This window comes from Pinus tabuliformis, chromosome J (genome assembly GCF_031772625.1).
Source record: "Pinus tabuliformis cultivar Carrire ecotype Pingquan chromosome J, CPIR1, whole genome shotgun sequence".
NCBI lineage: Eukaryota > Viridiplantae > Streptophyta > Pinopsida > Pinales > Pinaceae > Pinus > Pinus tabuliformis.
In genome coordinates, this window is record NC_142295.1 from 1,093,380,740 (window position 1) to 1,093,404,452 (window position 23,713).

A 23,713-nucleotide genomic window follows, 5' to 3' on the forward strand; every position below is an offset into this window, starting at 1 on the left:
AGATATCACATCATAATACAGAAACAAAAATATGCACACATTGACATAGTTATTTTGGACTAATTTCCTTGGAAAAACACAATGTGGGAAAACCGGTGCAGCAAGGGATGATTTTATTACTCAGCAATTTTCTTGTACAAGAGAATGCCAAACTGGCTTACCCACAAATAGAAAAACTTCCAACACTTTCCTAAACCCAGTGTAGGCCCTACTGACCTCTGCTACAGCTTAAAACCCTTTGTGTCAGCCTCAAACCCTCTGTGTCAGCCCACTGAGGCTCTACGCAGCCTCTCTGTGTCAGCCCACTGAGGCTCTATGCAGCCTCTCTGGGCTTCTACGTCACTCCTGCAACCTCTGCGTGGATGACATAGGACCTTCTGGCTCTGCACAGCCTCTGCATGGCTTCCTTTGGCTCTGCGTCTGCCTCTTTTGTGCTAATCTCCCATCTCTTTGTTCCATACTTGTTGCCTCCTGACTGCTCTCCAGACCACTGGTTCAATTTCTCAGCAAACCCCACTCCATAAATTGAACTGACTGGTCTCCCTCAGTATGTTCTCCAAGTGCCCCTCAAGCCTCCTCTTATACTTTTTCTGTTAACATCTCAACGACTAAGATTAAGTGCCTAATCAATGGCTAAGATTAGATCTGGTTTGATCCATGTATTTTGGACTATTCTAACATAGATTCATATTAATACACATTAATATTTTATTTTCCCTGAGTTTAGACTTAGGGACTCCATTAAAAATATTAATTATTTCAATATCTCTTGTTCAGTTTAGAATCTGCCCAAACCCTTTCTGGGTATTGGAGATCTCATGTGCCCCAACCTCTCCACCAAATTTCATGGCTAGAGCACATCCGATGCTACCCCAAATAAACACTCCCTCTTAGCGAGGATTGTGCTCTAGCAATACTCCTCACTGAGTATTACTTTGATCATCCGGCATCGGTACTTGTGCTGATGCTAGGCCTCCTTGCCCAACATCCTCTGCACTACTGCATCCTATACTGCTGCCCATGGTTCTGCCACTGCCACTACTGCATCTATATGATAGCTCCTTCTGCATCCGTGCTGTTGTTGGTCGTTTCTCCCAGCATTGCATCCGCACTGCACCTTCCTCTACATCTGTGCTTCTGTTGGTCCTTTCTCCCAACACTGCATATGCACTGCAACTCCCTTTTCATTCGTGCTGCTAACACACTACTTCTGAAAGGGGTTCTTTAACATCCCCATCTTTTCTATGAAGTAGTCAAATTTTGACTTTCCAAGGGCATTGACGAGGATATCTGCCACTTGTTCCCCTGTGGGTGTGTAGCTCAACTATACAGCTCCACGTTGTACAAAATCTCTAACAAAGTGACACCAGATATCAATATGCTTTGACCTATCATGAAATACTGGATTATCAGAGAGTTTGATGCAACTTTGATTATCACACATGATCTTGGTCGCCTCCATATTTCTCCTAAATAGGTTTACCAGCAGTTTTCTAAGCCATATGGCCTCATACGAAGCTATTCTTGCTATCATATATTCTACCTCAGACAAGATCACAGCCACAGACTTATGTTTCCTATTGCACTAGGAGGTTATTCCTAATCCAATGTTGAAACAGTACCCAGAGGTACTTTTCCGATCCACTGAACTTCCTGCCCAATTTGCATCAGTAAATCCACTCAACCTGCTATCCTTCCCCTTGTGTACAAGATCCCATAATCAATTGTTCCCTGTAAATACCTAAGAACATGCTTGGCTGCTGCTCAGTTAGCCGTCTTTAGTTCCACCATGAACTGACTGAGGGTGTTGACAACGTAGCAAATATCTGGCCTAGTATTGACTAGATACATCAGGGACCCTATAAACTATCGGTATAGGGTGGGATCGACATCCTTGTCTTCTGATGCATCAATATTCTTCCAATTGGTTATCATTGGTGTAGCCATAGGTCTACAATCTCCCATCCCAAACCTTTTCAAAATTTCTATAGCATACCTTCCTCGCCCTAGGAAGATTTCTCCTTTCTGCTGCCAAACTTCCAACCCTAGAAATAGTGCATTCATCCCAGATCCTTCATATTGAACTCTATGGCTAGATTCTTCTTTCAATCTTCAATGAGTTTGGATGATCCTGTCAGGAAGAGATCATCCACATATAATACTAAGATAAGTGGCTCGCTCTCTATGACCAGATAGTAGAGATTCAGATCCGCGTCACTCTTGACAAACCCCATCTTCTACAAGTAGCCATCTATTCGACCATACCACGCTCTTGGTACCTGCACTACAACAAAACCAGCGATTTGCGCCAGATTTTAGTGCATTTTTTTTGTAATTGTGATGAGCAACCTGGCGCTAAATCTGGCTCTATTGTACAATTTTTAAAGCGTCCTTTTTTGCACCTGATTTTGCATCCTTTTTCACGCTAGATTTTGCATCATTTTTTACACCAAACTATGCATCATTTTTTGCGTCAAATTTTGAACCAAGATTTGCATCTTATTTTATGACAGGTTTTGCTTCTAGTTTTGTGTCATTTTTTGCATCTGTTTTTCATTCTCTTTTGCTTCCTATTTTGTGTCATTCTTTGCTTCCATTTTTGCACCATCATTTGCATCAAGTTTACACTGTATTTTGAATCCAATTTAACGTCTTTTTATGCATCCATTTTGTGTCAGTTTTTGCATCTAGTCTTACGCCAGGTTTTGTATCTAGTCTTACACTAGTTTTTGCTTCTATTTTTGCACCAGCTTTGGTGCCTATTTTTGCACCATGTGTTGAATTTGATTTAGCACCAAATTTTGCATCCATTTTTGTGCCCATTTTTGCATCTTTTTTTGGACCATTTTTTACATCCACATTTACGTTTGATTTGTCTCCATTTTTCCCATCTCATTTTGTACCATATTTTGCGTCATTTGTTTCATCCAATTTTGCATCATTTTTAACACCATATCTTGCATCTAATGTTACATCATTTTGAGCATCCAAATTTGCATTTATATTTGCATCTTATGTTGAGTCATGTGTTGTGTCCACCTTTGCATCTTATTGTGTCTAATGGTACATTCAATTTAGAGCCATTTTTTACGTCTACTTTTGTATTTGTTTTTGCACCAAGTTTTGCATCCAATTTTAAGCTATTTTATGCCCCTTTTTGCACCATTTTTTTGTGTCTACTTGTGTCCAATGTTGCACCATTATTTACACTGACTTTTTCATCCAATTTTGCATTTTTTTGGTGTCTAGTTTTACATCATTTTCACCATCCAAATTTGCATCTTTTTTTGCCTCATTTTGTGTCCACATTTGCATATAATTGTGTCTGAGTTCGAGCCTAAATTTGCATGTGATTAGGAATCATTTTTTACATCCAATATGGCATCCTTGGTTTCACCTTTTTTCAGCCCCATTTTGCATCTTGTTTTATGTCTTTTCTTACATCTTCTTTTTTTCCTTTTTTGCACCCAAGTTTGCATCCCAAATTTACACCATTATTTGCATCATCATTTGGCATATTAATTTGTAACGTTTTTTGCTTCTTTTTAACGCTCAACTTTGCATCTTATTTTACATCTAGTTGTTGTCTTTTTTTGCATCTAATTTGGTGCCCATTTATGTGTCCTTGTTTTTGCCCAATTTGATATCCTTTTGTATGCCATGTTGTGTTCCCTTCTTTGTGTCAACTATTGCACAATTTTTCACTTCTAATTTAAAACACTTTGTATGTCAATTGTTTGCATTTTGTATTAATTCCTAGTTTAACATCCAATTTTACTTTCAATTTTGCATCCATGGTTACATCCGCATTTGACTTCTTATATAGAGTATATTTTTCTTTACATATATGACCCCATTTATAGATTCATAGTGAAATATATGATAGTTTTTAAATATCATTAAAGCAGATATCACAATTCAAAATCATTTGTAAAGAAATTTAAGAGAAATTGACAACATCCATCCAAAAAAATAACAATGTGTCATTAACAATTCTCAAAACATGTATAAAATAGCAACATAATACTAATAAAATCAGTATTATTTTTAATCAAAACAAGTAAAATTCAAATATGATTAACAAATCAAAATATTTCATGAATATCGTTATTCTACGATAAATTAACAACATACATAAATCAAACTCATCGTATGATTACAAAATCAAAATGTCTCATTGATATAGGGTAAATTCACAACACCCATCTAAACATAACAATGTCATTCTACACAATAATTTCTTCATAAAAAACAATGCATGTGCATGCCTAGCTACCACCACCAAGATCATCCTCATGATCATCTTGACCATCCTCATTACTCTGATCCACATCATCACCAACACCGCAACTATCATCATCATCTCCTCCTTCACCACCACCATCATCCTCATCCTCATCATCTCGTGATATATGTTGAACATAATTTGGATCATTGTCTTGGCAATCATTACCTATAGCATTCTGACAAAAAAAATCAATATTACATGTTAGTATTAATTACATAACACAACGCATGTTTTTGTTATACAATGTTAACCATAAAATGAGGTAAGATATAATATCTAATAGTACTAAAAAATAAAATGAAAATATGGTTTAAAAGTATATTGGAAATCCAACTAAGATTACATACCATAGAGTCCATCCAAACAACAAATTCAACCCATCTCTTTTGCTGCAACACCTCCTTTTCCAAATGATTTGGAGGTCTTCCATATTTTAGTTCTTATCAATCAGTAAATAGGGAGAAATTAGATAACAGTGACTTTCTTCTAGTACAAAATTTATTAAAAAAATATCACATGTTTAATATGCTTACAAAGGTTGTTATCAGTGCCTTTAAACCTTTCTGGCCACTACGATGAGTGACTTTTGTCTTGGTTAACCTCGCCCAACCCCAGAACCAAACCCAGTTACTTTTCTAAAACCTTAGTATCCACCCTTCAAATCATTAACAACATCATATGGAATGGGTGTAACTGTCTCCAAAACAGCCCCCTCAACTATAAATCCTGGCTTAGGGCCCTCAGGCTGCCTCTTGGTGCTGATGATCTCACCACGTGCTTTGGCCTCTACCTTCAATTGGTCATTGTTTTTTCTTCTTAATATAGCATCCTCCGCACACCTAGACGGTTGCACATGCTCAATTCGTACATGAATTCTCTTCTTGATTATCTTGTTACGAACCTGATCATCAAACAGAATTTCAGCATAGAACAAAGAAAGACAAAAGAACTCCATCCCAATTGCATTTCCACCAATTCTTTTACAGTAACCATATGATCCAACAGTTCTAACAAATGAATAAACAAGAGGGCACTAAAATGAAAACAGGCATGGATTATCAATCTTAGTTCATTTAATCACATCCTGAGAAACCAATGTCACCAATCCTATGCACTAGACTGCCATGCAGCCTTATTAGTGCAAATACGTACAACATTTATGCAAAAAAAATGCAAGACAAGCACAAACAAGCATACTAGTTGCAATAGATGGGTATCCAAAGACTGAAATAAGGTGCCACTGTGATGATAAAAAAAAATAGATGATATAACACAGGATGTACAAACCAGGGTTCATGCTCATATCGCTGAAAGAGCAAAGCCATACAGAAAATCTCAAATAAATTTCAGAATATGTATTGTTTATTAAGAAATATAAAATCCATTTTATGATCCCAAACACCATTGAAAAAATAGAATATGTATTGTTTATTAAGAAATATAAAATCCATTTTATGATCCCAAACACCATTGAAAAAATAGATTTACTTAATAAATTAGAGGAAAACACCACCGATATAAAAGATGGTGCATCAGCAATTATCTAATGGTATTCGTCTAGATGCATTGGCAATGCCAATAGTTTCAGTCCTTACACTTGAATCCCCAACAAGAAAAAACAAAAAAGGCATGATGCCGCACTAATAGTCTTTTTCTATCCAAAAAGATAGATTCCAGATTCCAGTACAAGAAACTGAAAATGAGATGAGATCGTAGGAGGGAGTTCCTAAAGCAAAAAATTATATCTAAGAGACAAGGCAATTTAAGAAACAAAAACATAAAATAATTCCATCGAAAAAGGTTTTGAAAAGATACTAACAGTGCAAATGACATGTTAGTTTGGATAATAAACATGAAACCATCCATTGTAGTATCACAAATACTCTAGTGGAGAGAAAAGCTTTCCAGTTCTTTACAATCACTCCAAGACAGAAAAACTATAATCAAGAAATACTGACTCTCAATCATTCCAAGCCATAAAAGCAAATACATCTTAATCAAAGAAACTTTTATCCCAACTCTCACAAGGTCAAAAATAACATGTATAATCAGTAGTAGATAAGCTGTAGTAGGACTTGAACCAAGAGGAATCAAGTAAATACTTATATATGATAATTGGTTATATATATATATGATAATTGGTTATATATATATATATGAGAGATAATGTAGCATTCGTTATATATATATAAAGAGAGATGGATTGGGAGATTTATATCCCCGGAGATAGAAATTACAGTGATTTTATTTCAAATACCAATCCATCTAATTTATAACTGTGGTTTCGGTTTATATATTCTAATATCTAACATCTTTTGTCATGTCTAAACTTTAATCAGAGTTGAAGATTATGCCAAAATAACAAGGAAACTCGGAGGAGTTAAACTCACCCATATATATGATATGGGAAACCCTCCTGGAATGCATACTGGCCAAAATGTTGAGGAAATGTTAGCCTGCCAGGGTATCCAGGCCCTCCTGTCTGAAGAGGGAAGGAAGTCATCACCGGGACCTGATTTCCTGATTAGGATCATATATAAAGCGCGTTTCATCAGTGTGAGACAGACCAACATTTTAACACACAATAGAACAGTTGCAATTGCTTTCTGAGAAGGATGATGCCATACATAATAGTTCCATCTACGTACATAATAGTTCCATCTACCTATGGTGCAGTGCACAATGGCCCAGGCTTTGGTGTTAAATTTTACTTACATTTAACCAAACAAAAAAGCTTGCTTTGTGTTTATATATATATATATATATATTTTTAGATAGACGGTGATAGGGTACTTTGTTAAAGCATTCTTTAATGTGAAGTGACTGGTTCAATTTTCTATTTTGATCTAGGAGATATATTGGACATGATGAAGATGTAATCCCACCAGACTTACAATATATATATATATACCACACCACACTCTACATATGGCAAAATTTTTGTCATTAAGTTCTATTCATATTTATAACAATAAAAAAGAATAGTAATTTAACTGATGAAATGATATTTTTGGCTGGAATCAGTTAATTTATTTTTTAGTGAGATTGTGATTTCTTGTTATTTAAACTGCATTCTTGAATGTGTCAATTAATTATGCACCTTGAAAAACTCCAAATTAAACAGCTTAAAACTACATTCTTAAAAATATTTATGCTATTTTGTACAAATTTGACCAAAAAAATGTCTGGCAAAGAGTGTTTTTATCTATCAGTTAAAGTGGAAATATGAGTAGTGTATATGTATGCATGCACATAGTACAAGTTTTCTGTGTTAATTTTTATTAACATTTCATTGATAATAAAAGTCAGTGTTTATATGGGCTGAAAATAACCAACCTGCCAATGGGCCATAAATACTAGGGGCCTGTATATGCTGACTGTTGAATCATTGGCCTGCCAAAATCCAACAACAAACATATACAACTACCTGATATTTTGGACACATAAACAAACTGGTTATTTATTACCTTTATAAAAAACATATTTTTTAAGTAAAAAATTATACATTCAAATTCAAATTTAAAATAAATAAAATATGCACATTTCAATAAACTTCGGCCCATAATTACTATTAAAAAAAAAAATATCCATAGCCCCATATTATTATATATAAACCCATAGGTATAAAGTATGTCACCTCCATTTCTGTTGTTATTGGGTATATATTTTGTGGTGTGAGGATTATAAACCTTTTTCTTGTTTCTAGATGATTATACTTATTTGCTTGACTTACTTTTTTCTCTGAACATATTTGTAAATGAGTCAAATATGACAACTTTGGAATACACAGATCCAAAGATCCAAACCGGTAAGATCTATGGTCCAAGTAAAGACGAATCTAGACCGGTGAAAATTGACAGCCGGTGCAAGCCAAGTTAATAATGGTATAAATTGACAACTGGTGCAAGCCAAGTTGACACTAGGAGTGCCAGAACCCATTATTTTCAAATCCGTGCTATCAATAAGGAACACAGACTGATAAGACCGGCCTACGCGGGGCCATTCGTTTCCCTACACGAGACAAATCCAGGTTGGATCTGCCTGGCAACCGGCAAGGCGACGTATTCGTCATGGCTGTGGTACAGTATACGAATACGTCACCGTTCTGTCTTTCATGTCACTCATTCAAGACAGGATTACTGTTCATGGTCATGGCTGACAGAAACCCACCATGGACTCTGATAACTTGCTGCACTTCATTACCGACGTGATTGATTTTCACTATTATGTTCCAATTGCAAATCGAAATCCATTTTCCTAATTCAATGACCTTAAATCAAGAAAGAAAGCAAGCAATAGAAGATCATCCAGCATTTCAGGTGGATATTCCAGTCACCATCAAGAACCAGAAATCTTAAAAATGATATTCCAGTCACCATCAAGAACCAGAAATCTTAGAAATCTTAAAAATGATAAGTGCAATGTCCACCCTATACCTTGAAAAAACTTAATCTTACATGGTTCTCTTCTAAAATTCTCAACTGACTTTAGAAATTTCCAATCACATATAAATTCAGACATTCCTAATAAAAACAATCTATGAAATCAAAACTAATCTGTTTCTGATACACTGGTGGGGACTTTGGGTTTTAGAAATCTTAAAATAGAAATCTCATAACTGACCAACCTGGCCGTGGTGTACAAGGTTGGGAACGCCGAGAGCCGAGCGAAGCCAGGTTGCAATTAGCTCGTCTTCCATCGATGATCGGGGCGGGATCTGCACAAGCTCTCCTCGCAGAATCAGGGTCACGAAAAGTTACCTGGCCCAGAGATTCAACCATGGTCTTCATCATTCCCACGCACCTCTAAACAAATCTATATTCATTGATAAGTCTATGAGAATTTTAATGGGGATCGTTTTGTTATGAAATATTAGGTAAATTATGAAATTTAATGTTAAAATTGGTCACCAATCAATTTAACCAAAAAAACATTGTAATATAGTGATAACAAAAATCTAATACATCAACAAATTTATTATAAGAAAGAAAAAAGACCATGAAATTCAAAGATGAAATCGGCCAAATTCATGATAGATAAAAAAGAAAGAGAAAAGAAGAATACAAAGCCATAGCCCCTGGAGCGTCCAGTGTTCTTATCAGTAATAACCACAGCCTCCAGAATTTCCCCAAACTGTTCAAAGTAGAGATGCATAGCTTCACGTTTTGTCTCCCAAGCCAGACCTCCCACAAAAACTTTGGTGTTCGTTGTATCTCCAAATACCTTCCCATTGCTAGATCCAGTTCCTTCCATGGCTGCCTGCCAATGCCAATGCCACCAAGATCCCTTGCAATGTTTTACCTATCAAAAATCAAGACCGTGACAATCCCTGCAAGTACTGTAAGGCTTCTTCTTGCTGGCTATCAAGAACTCAAACAGACCGACAAGTTGTGGCCTATAAGCCAGCACGGACAGGTAACTTGTGACTTAGCAAGGGCCAAAATGCCCAAATACATACCCACGGGTTCGAAGTTCAAACCCCTGAGGTACATCTCCCCTTCTGGCCTGGTCACAGTAGGATTAATGTCTCATTGGGGGTTTGAAGCTGGGTGATGAGTATGAAACCTACCTCCCAACCATTCAAACCATTGACACTTGACTGCCAAAACAGTTTTAAGTTTCCAATAAAAGCACCAGTCAAAGGGGCTAAAATGAAATCACATTTAATCAGGAAAAACTATAGGAAGATTTGAATGTGCTTACACCTGCCCTGTGCCATCCACATGAAGCCATGGGGAAACGCCCGACGACGATAAAGAGCTCATGAGACATACTAAAATATGGGACTCTTAAGAAGTCTTTGCATCATAGTAACATCAAAGCTGAATGTAGCAGACTAGAACAATTTATCGCTGCGAAGATTCATAACAGGGATGCACATTCCAGAGCATGTATCTAAAGTTAAAATGCATGATCATAGAAAAACTTTTACGAGTGATGACGAACAGAATATGAAACGAAAACCATCTGCATATTCGTAACAGGGACGCCAGCTCATAAATTTAATATTAAACCTGATTATAAATAAGTTTTTTCAAGGTGTTTAAAAATAAATTTTACTATTGTGATTACAAGTCGCTTATAAGAGGAAAGAAAATCTAGCCACGTTTAACCCGATTGTCAATTTTACTGATTAATAAGGGAGCGCAAACTTATTGCAATAATGCACATCTGTTTTATCGGAATAAAATAAAACAACAGATTTAACGAGAACTTGATAAAAGAATCGAAGATTTTCTCGTCATTTATTCGAAAACTGCACCAACAACCAACCTAAAATACTATAAATGTACTTTGCCAAAATACATCAAGCTGAAAAGACACGCAGGATCGACTTCCATTAGACTCAAAACACCATACTCAGAACACATTTTATGGGGAAACAAAATTTAATGGAAAAAGATCGAATGTGGGAGAAAATAAAATAAAATGTAGAACCTCTTTGTTCATTTCGACACCGATTGCCCGCTTGGTAACGTTCCAGACAACACCGGTGCGGCCATGGTAGAACTTGTGAGGCATACCCTTGTGAATCGAACCATTGACCTTAATATCCACGTACTGCCCTATCTTGTATGTCCTCAGATATGTGCTGAGAGGGGCATATCCCTTCTTCCTGAAGGGCCTGGCGAACAGGTCCCTCGTCCGAGCTCGCACTCCATGGCCTGCCGGCATATTCTCCTCCCTCGGTGGATCCGCTCTTCCTGCTGCTGCTACTGCAACTCCTCTCTCGTCAAACTCAAAAGAATTTATGTAAAGGGTAACAAGGGTTTTTGTAAACCCTAATTTTTTCGAACTCGGGTTAAGGTAAGGTTAGGGTTTGATGGGGTTAGGGTTCGGGGGTGTGGCTAGGGTTTGGTATAATTTATACTTCCCAACAATGAAGTAAAAATGTATATTATTATTTAATAATATAAAATGTTCCATTTATAAGGTTTTAATGCAACATGGAAGGTTAACGAGTTGGGGGGTCATAAAGTTATCCTTACATATGAGGTTTGATTATTTAAATAAAAATAAAAATTATAATTATAATTTTAAACTTTACACATTTATTTATTTAATAAAAGTTATTAAATTTCAAGCGAATATTACAAATTAAATATAGTCGGAAATGAGTATATAAATTGAAGATGGATTATGATTCTAATTTAATTATAATGAGAAGGGAATCTAGAATGTGTATATAAATTGAAGATGGATTTTGATTCTAATTTAATTATAATGAGAAGGGAATGTAGCATATATATATTAGATTAAAAGATGTTAGAAATTATTTGATTTAAGAATAAAGCATCAAGAATATATAATGAGTTTGGGTATAATTTAAATTTAACATATTAATTTATATCAACATGTTAGTGTGGGTATGATTTAAATTTAGCATATTAATTTATATCAACATGTTATTGTGGTGGTCACTAAATTCATGAGAAAATTAGACCTTCTTTTCCATTTTAGATCAAAATTTTGAAAGGAAATCATATTAAGATCAAAATCAACCATTAGAGAGCAAGCAAATTTTATCAAATCATCTTCCTCCATATGAAGTAAGAGCTCAATATTGAATTCATGAGAAAATTAGATAATGTACCTACAGGAGAATACCTAATGCACAGAGCAATACATGGGCCAACTTGGTGCGTGCTGTGCAAAGACGCATCGGAATCCACAGAGCATCTCTTTTTGAGATGCAATGCTACACTAGAATTTTGGCGATCTCTCTCAAATCACTTCTCTTTCAATGGAAATTGGGAAGGATCGGACCTGATCGAGGCTTGGGAAAAGTGGGCACAAAAACATAAGGGATCGAAATGTATACTCCTTCCGATTCTTGTAAACTGGCAGATTTGGAAGGCTCGAAATCGCTCCATATTTGAGAACAGACCTATCATCTGGCCATTGATCGAAGCCACTATCACTGCTGCCTATAAGGAACTCCCTGACCCTCTGCCCCCAAAAGAGCGCCATCCTCATTCGCCCCCTTGCATTGACAAAAACATCCCTTGGGCCTTCTTTGATGGGGCTGCAAATCATCAAAGCTGTGGGGGAGGTTTTATATTACATTTGAATGAACATCATTATTACACTGTAAAATCGGGCCTCGGCACAGGAACTAATAATTTTGCTGAGCTCATAACCTTGCGACATCTTCTCCATTTTGCTCTACACCACCATTGCATCAACATCAATATTTTTGGGGATTCAAAAACTGTAATAAATTGGTTCAATGGCATATCTGACTGTCACATACACACACTCAGCATCATCCTAAATGAAGTTTTTATTTTCAAGGCAGCTTTTAACAACATCTCGTGCTCCCACATTTACAGGGAACATAACGGCCATGCTGACAAATTATCCAAGGAGGCCGCGTTGATGGACAGAGGCATATGGGAGATCGCAGAGGTGAAGGGACGGAATGAATACAGATATTTTCACCGGCCATACATAGACCAAGAATACCAGCATGCACCAGAATCTTAATTACTGAAAGGATTTTTGTTTTTTGTCATGCAGACAGTGTTTATCTATGATGATCGAAAATTGCATATTTTTGTGCCTTATGGAAAAATGTAAACAGTCTTATATGACAGAACTATTTCTTGGAGAACTACATAGTGCTCTGCACGATATATTTATGTAAATATGGAACACTATTATACACACAGTGGAAATCGCATATGCGTAAAGCATCTACAATATGTAATTTTTCCAATCTTAATGAAAAATTACGGATTTTTCCAGTGGAAAAAAATGAGAAAATTAGATATTCCTTTCCATTTTAGATCAAAATTTTGAAAGGAAATCATATTAAGATCAAAATCAACCATTAGAGAGCAAGCAAATTTTATCAAATCATCTTCCTCCATATCAAGTAAGAGCTCAATATTGAAGTCGGCCTTTGTGCTGATATGGCTTCCACATTAGAGCAAGGCATATTTATTTTGAATGGGAGCATCAAATCTTACCCAATCACGTAATAAACACAATTCTTGGCCTTTCTTCCCTCATACGCATCAATGGGTGCTCAACCCAAGGTTTTTAATGGGCATCTCTAAAATCGAATAGTGTAACATTGATTCCCCTCACCCTTCACTTGCTTTAACATGGTCTATGTGTGGGTAATCGAAGCAATTCCCTAGGCTCCCACAACATATTTTGGGATATGGATTCATTCAAACTCACATGGCTTCATCTGGTGGAAGCATTTCTCAAGGTTTCGATGTAGTCTTTTTTAAGGTATGCATCTCTTAGAGGAAAAAAAGCTTCATCTTCCCATGAGTATCGAGGTTTTAGGCCAACCTTTGGGTTCACTTTACGAAGTAGTTATTCAATCTGGCTCTTATGCAAATTCTTGATATATGTTTAATTAAGTTTCCTCTAAATTCCTTGTTCTTGTTTGTTATCCACGCAAATGGTTCCCTAACATTTATTTTCCTTTGTATCTCTCTCATCGCTCTTTTATCATGACTGGAAAGGAGTCCTAGCTTCACTTTCTATGGCAGGCTCGATATGGGTAAACTTGAGGTGAAGGAAGTATGAAAAGTCCTTCATGGATAAGAAGGAATCATTCAAGCAAATAACACAACACTATCAACAATTTCTACCAACTTGGCATAAATGAAGCAAAATAATGTAGCACATATTGCCATTGGCATGAACCTTCTCCATATTCAAAGCTAATGTACAAACACCATAGAAGTTGATTGTAGTTGCCTCAAATCACTGCTCCTTGCCCAATGGATGGATGCCTTATCACTTGGTTCAAAAAACATAGAAATTGGGGCAACAATAGAAGTAAAATTGGATGAAAAGTGGATACAACATAAGTAGATGCACAACAACATGAAAAACCTGACACAAAAGTGGATGCAAAAGTAGATGCAGTTGTCAATGCAAACTTGGATGCAAACATGAAGGCAAAAGTGGAAGCAAACATGGGTCCAATGGTAGGTGTAAAACTTGGCACAAATTGTGGTGAAACAAATGTGGATGTAACAACGGAAACAAAAGTATATGCAAAAATGGATGAAACAAATGTGGATGCAATAGAGGATGCAAACGTGGAAGCAAATGTGGTTGCAATGGTAGGCACAAGATATGGTGCAACAAAAGTGGATGTAACAATAGACAAAAAATATGCAAAATAAGATGCAAAAATGGATGTAAAAGTGGAAGCAAACATTGATGCAACAGGCAAAACAAAATTGGATGCAAAAAATGGATATAATGTAAGTAGATGCAAAAGTAGATACAAAACGAGATGCAAAACCCAATGCATAAACCTGACATAAAAGTGGATGCAAAAATAGATGCAATATTTGATGCAAAAGAGGATGTGAACATGGATGTAAAATTGGAAGCAAACGTGGATACAACAATGAGTGCAAAACATGGTGCAAATTATGGCATAACAAAAGTGGATGTAATGATAGATGCAAAAAAAGAATCAAAGTATGATGCAAATGAAGATGTAAAAAGGGATGCAAAAAGTGAAATTTAAAATGGGTGCAACAGTGGATGCAAAATTGTGTGCAAAAGTGGATGCAATAGAAGTCGATGCAAAAGTAGATGCAAAACGAGACACAAAACCCGATGCAAATCCCGGTCCAAAATTGGGTACAAAAAGGGATGCAAAAATAGATGTAGTAGTTGATGAAAACCTAGACGCAAATGAGGATGCAAACGTGGATGCAAAATTATAATCAAAAGTGGGTGCAAAAGGAGGTGCCAAACTAGGCGCTAATTGTGGCACAAAAATATTAGATGCAATAGTGGGTACAATAATAGATGCAAAAGAGGATGTAAATATGGATGCCAAACAAGAGGGAAAAGTGGATGCAACAAAAGTAGATGCAAAATTTTATGCAAAACTAGACACAAAACACGATGTAAAACTTGGCGCAAAAGGGATGCACAAATGGATGAAAAAATGGATGCAAAAAATGATTTAAAAAAGGATGCAAAAAAGGATGCAAAAGTCGATGCAAAAGTTGATGCAAGTGTAGGTGCAAAAAGTGGATGCAAATGAGGATGCAAAAGTATGTCAAACAAAATTAGGTGCCAAACTTGATGCAAAACCTGGAACAAAACCTGGTGTAAAGGATGACACAAAACTTGGCATAAAATTTGGTGCAAAACGTGGTGCAAAACCTATTGCAATACCTGATGCTAAACTTGGTGTAAGATTTGGTGCAAAACTTGATGCAAATTTTGTGTCAAGTTTTGCACCATATTTGATAAATGGATGCAAATAGCACCAAAAATGGGCTCTAGATGCAAAAAAAGAAGTAAAAAGGGACGCTAATCGCTGGTTTTGTTGTAGTGCTGCTTCAGCCCATACAAGGCTTTCTTCAGTCTGCATACATGAGACTTCTTCTCATGAGTTTCAAATCCCTCTAGTTGTTCAATGTATACTTCTTCTTCTATTACCCCATTCAGAAATGTCATCTTGACATCCATCTGATGGATCTCCCATCCCATCTGGGCTGCAAGAGATGTCACGGTCCTAATAGATGTATGCCTGGCTACTAGGGTGAAGGTTTCCTCATAGTCAATCCCTTCCTTTTGAGCATACCCCTTAGCCACAAACCTAGCCTTGTATTTTTTAATACTGTCGTCCACAACATATTTGATCTGATAGATCCATCTTGAACCTACCATAGGTCTGTCTTGAGGCCTTGACACCACCTCCCAAACATCGTTTATCATTATGGAGTTATACTCCTCCACCATCGCATTTAGCCAAACTTGATGCTGAGCTACCTCCTTGAAGCTGGCAGGCTCTCCATCTTGAGCTACTAATGCCTGATACCTGTCTAGATGTTTTCACTCCCTTTTACTGTTCCTTGGCTCTCCGATGAAGAGCTCTGCATCACGCAGAATCTGATGAAGTTTCCTGCTGGTTCTTCCTCTTCCAATAGGTGCTTTTGTTTGCTCCTCTTCCTCATCCTGAGAATCTTCCTGATCTGAGGAAGTATTCTTCACTTCCGTTGGTTGAAGAGGCATGACCAACGGATCCTCTTTCGACTTCTCCTTGGAAGGCATTTCAAGAGATCTTCTAAAAGCTCTGTCCTCCATGAACTATACATCTCGTCGTACTACTACCTTCCTGCTCCCGGGAATATAGATCCTGTATGCCTTAGCATTCTCGCTATATCCTGCCAGATACCTCTTTTATGCAGTCTGATTCAACTTCTTCCTCTTTTCTTTGGGTATGCGACAATATGCCAAACTCCCAAATATCCTTAAATGACTGACTTCAGGTGTCTTCCTAGTGAAGACTTTCTATCGAGTAATCTTGCCCAATGCCTGATGAGGAGTCTTGTTTTGAACCTAGACAGTTGTGTTGCATGCTTCTACCCACAGGAATTTTGGCATATCCTGATATTATAGCATGGCCCTAGTTGCTTCTACAATAGTCCTGTTTTTCCTTTCTGCCACCCCATTCTGCTCCAGATTGTAGGGAGCTGTCCACTCTCTCATGATGCCCTCCTTAGCGTAAAGATTAGTGAAGTCCTTATCGACATATTCTCCACCATTATTTGAGTGCAAGACTTTTATTTTCTTACCTATCAGATTCTCCACTAGAGCCTTGAACTCCTTGAACCGATAGAAAACCTCATCCTTGGTTTTCAAAAAATAGATCCAAGTTTTCCTCGAGTGGTCATCAATGAAAGTAAGGAAATACTCAGCACTGCTGAGAGCTTTGATGGACATAGGTCCACAAATATATGAGTGTATCAATCAAAGTACACTCTTGGCCCTATGGTTGCTCTTAGGAAATGTCGCCTTGGCATACTTTCCTAGAGCACATCCCCTACATACATCATCTCGTTCTGTACTCAGATCCGAAACTCCTGTTATAGTGCTCTTGAGAATTCTCAAAGCTCCATGGTGCAAGTGACCCATCCTTCTATGCCATAGTTCATTGAAGTCTTTGTCCCCTTGACTGCCTAGTAGTGCCATTGGAGATTCTAGTTGTAATATGTACAACCAATTACTTTTGATCTCGATCTACACTTTCTTTTTCCAGCTCGGTTGTTTGACATACACCTTTTCCTTGATGAATTAGACATCATAGCCCTTGCCTTGTAGTTGTGACATGGAAAGTAAGTTCATCCCCAATCCTAGCACATGCAGCACATTTGTGGCACGGAAACACTCTCCCAATTATGTTTGAAAAACTATGGTACCCTTTCCTACTAGAGTACACTTTGCCGTGTTCCCCATGGTGATCTAAAAGTTCATCCTCTCTTCTTGATATTCTGAGAAACACTCCCTGATTGCCGTCATATGCCATGAGGCTCCACTATCTATATACCATACTTCTGATGGTGCAACACTATTCATGCACGCCACTTCTTTTTCCAACCAGGAAGCCAACATAGAGAAATCGAAATCTCTCTCTCTTGTGCAATCTTCTGAAAATTTGCGTGAGTCCCCTTAGGTGGATGCCTTTGCATCATGGTCTCAACCCATAACTGATTTTCCCTTTCTGTCTCTGATTACTTGCTCCGATTCCATGTGAAAATTCTACCACTGCAAAAACTAATTTACTTTACCTACTTATTTCAAAGTTATTCATGAACTTACTTCAACAAACATTAAAATAAATAATGTTGTAGATATCACATAATAATACAGAAACAAAAATATGCACACATTGACAAAGTTATTTTGGACTAATGTCCTCAAAAAAACCCAATGCGGGAAAACTGGTGCAGCAAGGGAGGATTTTATTATTTAGCAATTTTCTTGTACAATAGGGTGCCAAACTAGCTTACCCACAGATAAAAAATATTCTAGCACTTTCCTAAACCCCTACTGACCTCTACTACAGCCTGAAACCCTCTACGTCAGCTTACTGACACTCTGCGCAGCCTCTCTAGGATTTTGCGTCACTCCTGCAGCCTCTACATGGATGACGCAGGCCCTTCTAGCTCTGCACAGTCTTTGCTGCCTCTGCATGGCTTCCTCTGACTTTGCGTCTGCCTCTTCTATGCTGATCTCCCATCTCTCTATTCCGTACTTGCTGCCTCTTAACTGCTTTTCAGACCACTGGTTCAATTTCTGATCCAAGTGGATATTGGTGGCCACCCAACAAATCTGCTTGGACCCCCACCATTGTTTCTTTCAGCTTTTCAATTTCCTTATTTGTAGCACAATTTACTATTTTTAGAAGTTTTTCGAGTCCTGAACTTTCGGAGCCGTTTTGAGGCCCTAAACGACATTTTTTGGGAAAACTAGGAGCAACATGGGTCCATGGATTGATGTTTCTCTTCGCATGTGCACGTCAAAAGAAGATCGTATGCCAAAGTTACGACCCCGGGAAGTTGATGTGCCAATTTACCCAAACAGGGCCCACAGTTTGGTGTTTCATCTTTCAGGGTTAGGTTTTTGGATGTTTAGGGATTTCCATTGTTTCTCAACAATAAATAGGCCTTCGAGCCTCATTGTAACATTGTTCAAAGGCATGTAGCCACCACATCTCTTCTTAGAGATAAGCTACCATTGCCCTAGCTGGTTTCTTTCCATTTCTGTTTGTAAGCATATTTCAATATTTTACAGTAATGAAATGAAGTATTATTTCCACTGCATATCTGTATTTATGGTTATCTCTGTAATTTGTTGCGTTCTTGTTTAAATCTAGATTAGTGGTATCAAAGCGGTCTGCTTTTTCTCTGTTTTTCTTTGCATGTCCCCAACGAGGTCGAGATATAAGGAGTTAGGGCTTGAACTAGTCGAACCTTTGCAAGGCCAGCCTCGCAAATCTTGACAGCCTCCCATGGCAGATGAGAAGAAAGATGAGGGGGCAGGAGATCCTATCAAAATATTTCTCGAAGAAGCCCTCGAGCGACAAAGGAACGCGATGATGGACAACTTTGCGCAGATCCTTCAGCGGCTACCCAGAGGCGACGCATCGACTTCCAGCAGCTACTCTGGAAATGCCACACCCTTTAAGGTACAAGTTAATTTTGAAATCCCCAAATTCGAGGGTCAGATAGACACAGATGTTGTAGATAAATGATTAAATCTGCTAGAGGGTTATTTTTCTGTTCATGAATTTTCGAGTTGGGAAAAATTTGTTTTCGCTCTTCTCAAAGCAGCCCCCCATGTCAAGGACTGGTGGGAAACCTATTGTGAGCAGAAGGATAAAAATAACGACTCACTATTTTCAGCCACACCCACCTAGAATTCATTCCAGGATGCCATCAAGGAGTAGTACAACCCTGTCAGAAGCTATGAGGATCAATACATAAAGTAGACCATGCTGCGGCAGGGAAGGGACCAAGACATGCCGAAGTTTACCAATGTTTTCCATACCCTTCACACAAAGTTGGGTATCAAAGATTTGGAGCAACATTTGATACTCAAATACCGCAGTTGCCTGCACAAATACATCTAGGAAGAAATAGAATTCCTGAACATCTCCTCGCTCAGCACGACATACCGATATGCCGTCAAGGTCGAGAAAAACTTTAAACATAAGAAGCGAGACTTTGGATCTGTGAATCCGAAGCAAGCGAAAGGTGCCCCCAAACCACAGAACAAAGGACAAAGCCAAGGTGGGGCAACCCAAGACAACCCGCCAAAGCTGCAAGCAAAGAAAAGTGCCACGAAGCCGAAAAAGGACATGGGAAAATGGTGTGAGTTCCATAAGAGCTCCACTCACAACACAAGTGAGCGTCGGGCCAAGCAGTCACTGGTGGCTGAGTTAAAGGTTTCAAAATCAGATGCATGTTCCGACTCTGAGTCAAAACCCAACAAGGGGAATGACAAAGGGAAGCAAATTATCAATGCGGAGCCCAACACCACCGTTTCCACCACAAAGATCTAGAAGGAGGAACTCGAAGATCTAGAGGAGGAGGAGCATCTCTTCCACTCCCAGATGTGGGTAAAGGGATCCCCGCTACAGTTCATTATCGTCAGCAGGAGCCAAAAGAACCTCATTTCGACAGAGGTCGTGAAGCGGTTGGGATTACCGACCACAACACATCCACAACTGTACACCATCGGGTGGCTTCACTAAGGACGGGATCTTCACGTGAGCCAGCATTGTAGCCTTCCATACAACATCAAGCCCTTCATAGATGAGGTATTGTGTGACATTGCTCCCCTTGAAGTTTGTGATGTACTATTAGGACAACCATACTTGTGGAAGCGACATGCTGTGTATGAATCAAGGCCCCGTGTTGTTATTATTACTTTGGTAAATAAGTTGTACAGGATACTGAAGGTAGCACTGCCTACTGCCATCTCTTTGGTTACTGCAAAACAATGCAGTAAGCTCATTTCCAAAACCATGAAATTTGTTTTCCTGATGATACACCCTCAAGGAAAGAAGAAGACAATGGCCACGACCTCTAAAAAGGGTCCCTCCACACGACAACTACAGATGGACAAGGTCGTGGAGGAGTACGAGGACATCTTCACCTCCCCCGCGAGGGTTCCTCTGCATTGTCAGGTCAAGCACTCCATCGATTTGACCCCAGGTGTGTCACTACCCAATGGACCAATCTATCGGCACTCCGTTTTGGAGAACAATGAAATCAAGAGGCAGATTCAAGAGCTGCTGCAGAAAGGTCACATTCATCTGAGTTCATCACCTTGTGGAAGCTTGATCGTGTTGGTACAGAAGAAGGATGGGACTTGGAGACTCTGTATTGACTATCGGGCACTGAACAAGATCACTGTTCGTAATAGGTACTCGATCCCACAGATTGATGACCCCCTGGACCAACTGAAGGGGGGAAAATATTTTAGCAAGATCAATTTGAAATCAGGATATCACCAGGTACCAATCGAACCCTCCGATATGTGGAAGACTGCCTTCAAAGCCAAGGAGGGCCTTTTCGAATGGTTGGTTATGCCTTTCGGATTGACGAATGCTCTTGCAACCTTCATGAGGCTAATGGATGACATCTTGCGGCCATTCACCAACTCATTTGTAGTGGTATACTTGGATGACATCCTGATCTTTAGCCAGAGTTGGGAAGAGCACCTCCACCACATCCGACAGGTTCTCCAAACACTGTGGCAATTCAAGTTATGTGCCGATTTGGAGAAACACACTTTTGGCATGACCCAAGTTCAGTATCTAGGATACATTATTGATGAACAAGGGGTGCATGTGCATCCAGCCAAGATCCAAGTCATTCAGGATTGGCCCTCTCCAACCACTCTAACAGAGCTCCGCAACTTTCTAGGTCTTTCCAACTTCTACCGCAAGTTCGTGTTGGGATTTTCTCATATCACTTGGCCCTTGAGTCAAGTCACCAAGGGAGGAGCGAAAGCAAATTTTTTTTGGTTTGAATCTCAACAGAAGGCATTCACAGAGTTGAAAGATCACCTCTACGCGGCACCAGTTCTCACATTTCCAAACTTGCAACAACCATTTGAGGTCGAGACAGATGCCTCTGACTATGCTATTGGGGCAATCCTTACTCAACATGGGCATCCAGTGGCATATCACAGTGAGACACTTTCAGAAACAGTCTCGAAGTATCCCACTTATGACAAAGAGATGTATTCCATTGTGCAGGCCTGTTGACAATGGAAAGATTACATTTTGGGGAAGGAAACAATCATCCACACAGACCACCGACCCCTATAGTTCATACAAACCCAAGGAAAATTGCAGAATGATCACCATTAGAAGTGGTCCACATACCTACAACAGTTCCATTTGAATATCAAGTATAAGATGGGCAGCACCAGTAATGTTGCAGATTGCCTCAGTCGACCATTGATCATGGCATTAACCACCGTGCTCAACTCTTATGGGCACGAGACTTCTGATTGGCCACTTCTCTACAAAAGCAACCCAAAATTCAGCCACAAATACTAGACATTCTTGGAGGGTCTGCATGTTCCATATTTTCACCTCCAGGATGCCTTGTTATGCCACCTAGGTCACCTTTGTGTTCCTTCAAGCGAGCATGCCAAGATGATTTGGGAAGCACACTACAGTCAAGCTGTTGGGCATTTCGAGGTCGAGAAAATGGTGGCAGTAATCTTCGACAGGATGTCATGAAGTACATTAGATCATGCACTGGCTGTGCCATTGCCAAACTGACCATCAAGAAGCAAGGCCTCTATACCCCGCTACCTACCCCTAGTCGACCTTGGCAACCCATCTCCATGGATTACATGTCAGGCCTTCCTTCCACTAAGCATGGAAATGACTGTGTTTTTGTGGTCGTCGACAGGTTCTCGAAGATGGCCATTATGGCGACCTGCAAGAAGAATATCACAGCAGAAGCCACTGCTAAACTCTTCTTTGGACGAGTGTGGGTACACTTTGGGATCCCACAGTATATCATCTTAGATCAAGACAGCAGGTTCCTCAGTACATTTTGATCTAGTCTCTGGTCGATGCTGGACACCAAACTCACTAAGTCCACGGCCTTACATCCTCAAATTGATGGCCAAACAGAAGTTGTCAACGAGATGATTGTACACATTCTGCACATGTACAACTCAAAGCATCCACGCACATGGGACAAGAGCCTCCCCTATGTTCAACACAGCTACAATCGGGCTCTCCACAGCTCAACTGACCATAGCCCTTTTCAGGTGGGCTTGGGATTCCAGCCACTATGTCCCATTAATGTGGCCATGCCATTTGCAACTACTCACGCATATTCGGCTCATGTCCAGTCCGAAACAAATAAGGAAAACAACTTCATTGAGCACATCAACCATATTCGTCGGCAGGGCCATGACATTTTGGAGAAATCAAATGCCAAGTACAAGTAGCGACATGATCAACATCGGGTGCCACACACGTTTCAGGTGGGCAACAAAGTCTGGTTGCATTTGCAAAAGGAACGCCTCACCGGAGCCTATCGAAAACTCAGACCACTCCGATATGGTCCTTACACCATTACCAAGGTTATGGGAGACAATGCATTTGAGCTCGACATTCCCCCATTCCTTAGCCTGCAACCAGTATTCAATTTGGACCGCCTTCGTCCATACTTTCCACCATTACTAGACACATCCGACATTGCAGAACAACTCACACCCATAGAGTTAAATCCAGATTTCATGGAACAAGCTGCAATTGATCGGATCATGGACACATAGATCAAGCACACTCACCAACAGAATATCCAACTGTATCGATTTTTCAAAGCAGGCCAACTCCTTCACCAGGGTAAGTGGCTCACCAGGGACCAAGTTCAGCAGAAGTTTCCTCATCTCATGGAGGAACTCAACGCAATGGGGACCATTGCTTCCTAAGGGGGGAGGAATGATCCAGGTGGATATTGTTGGCCACCCACCAAGTCCACTTGGACCCCCACCATTGTTTCTTTCAGCTTTTTAGTTTCCTTAATTGTAGCAAAATTTACTATTTTTCGCAGTTTTTCGGGTCCTGAACTTCCGGAGCCGTTTTGAGGCCCTAAACGAAATCTT

At 39.0% G+C, this 23,713-nt stretch overlaps 2 protein-coding genes across 2 annotated transcripts; both read right to left on the reverse strand.

Annotated features, from left to right (window-relative positions):
• Nucleotides 1-4,100: 4,100 nt before the first annotated feature.
• On the reverse strand, nucleotides 4,101-10,720 carry LOC149230844 (uncharacterized). The gene is made up of 4 exons (XM_089379063.1): nucleotides 9,353-10,720; nucleotides 8,916-9,048; nucleotides 4,636-4,727; nucleotides 4,101-4,463 (listed from the first exon to the last, which is right to left on the reverse strand). The coding sequence occupies exons 1-4, from the start codon at nucleotides 9,539-9,541 to the stop codon at nucleotides 4,269-4,271; spliced, it is 609 nt and encodes a 202-aa protein (XP_089235189.1). The 5' UTR covers nucleotides 9,542-10,720; the 3' UTR covers nucleotides 4,101-4,268.
• LOC149230845 (large ribosomal subunit protein eL21x/eL21w) lies at nucleotides 4,822-11,036 on the reverse strand. The gene is made up of 2 exons (XM_089379064.1): nucleotides 10,727-11,036; nucleotides 4,822-5,189 (listed from the first exon to the last, which is right to left on the reverse strand). The coding sequence occupies exons 1-2, from the start codon at nucleotides 10,961-10,963 to the stop codon at nucleotides 4,932-4,934; spliced, it is 495 nt and encodes a 164-aa protein (XP_089235190.1). The 5' UTR covers nucleotides 10,964-11,036; the 3' UTR covers nucleotides 4,822-4,931.
• Between the last annotated feature and the right edge of the window lie 12,677 nt (nucleotides 11,037-23,713).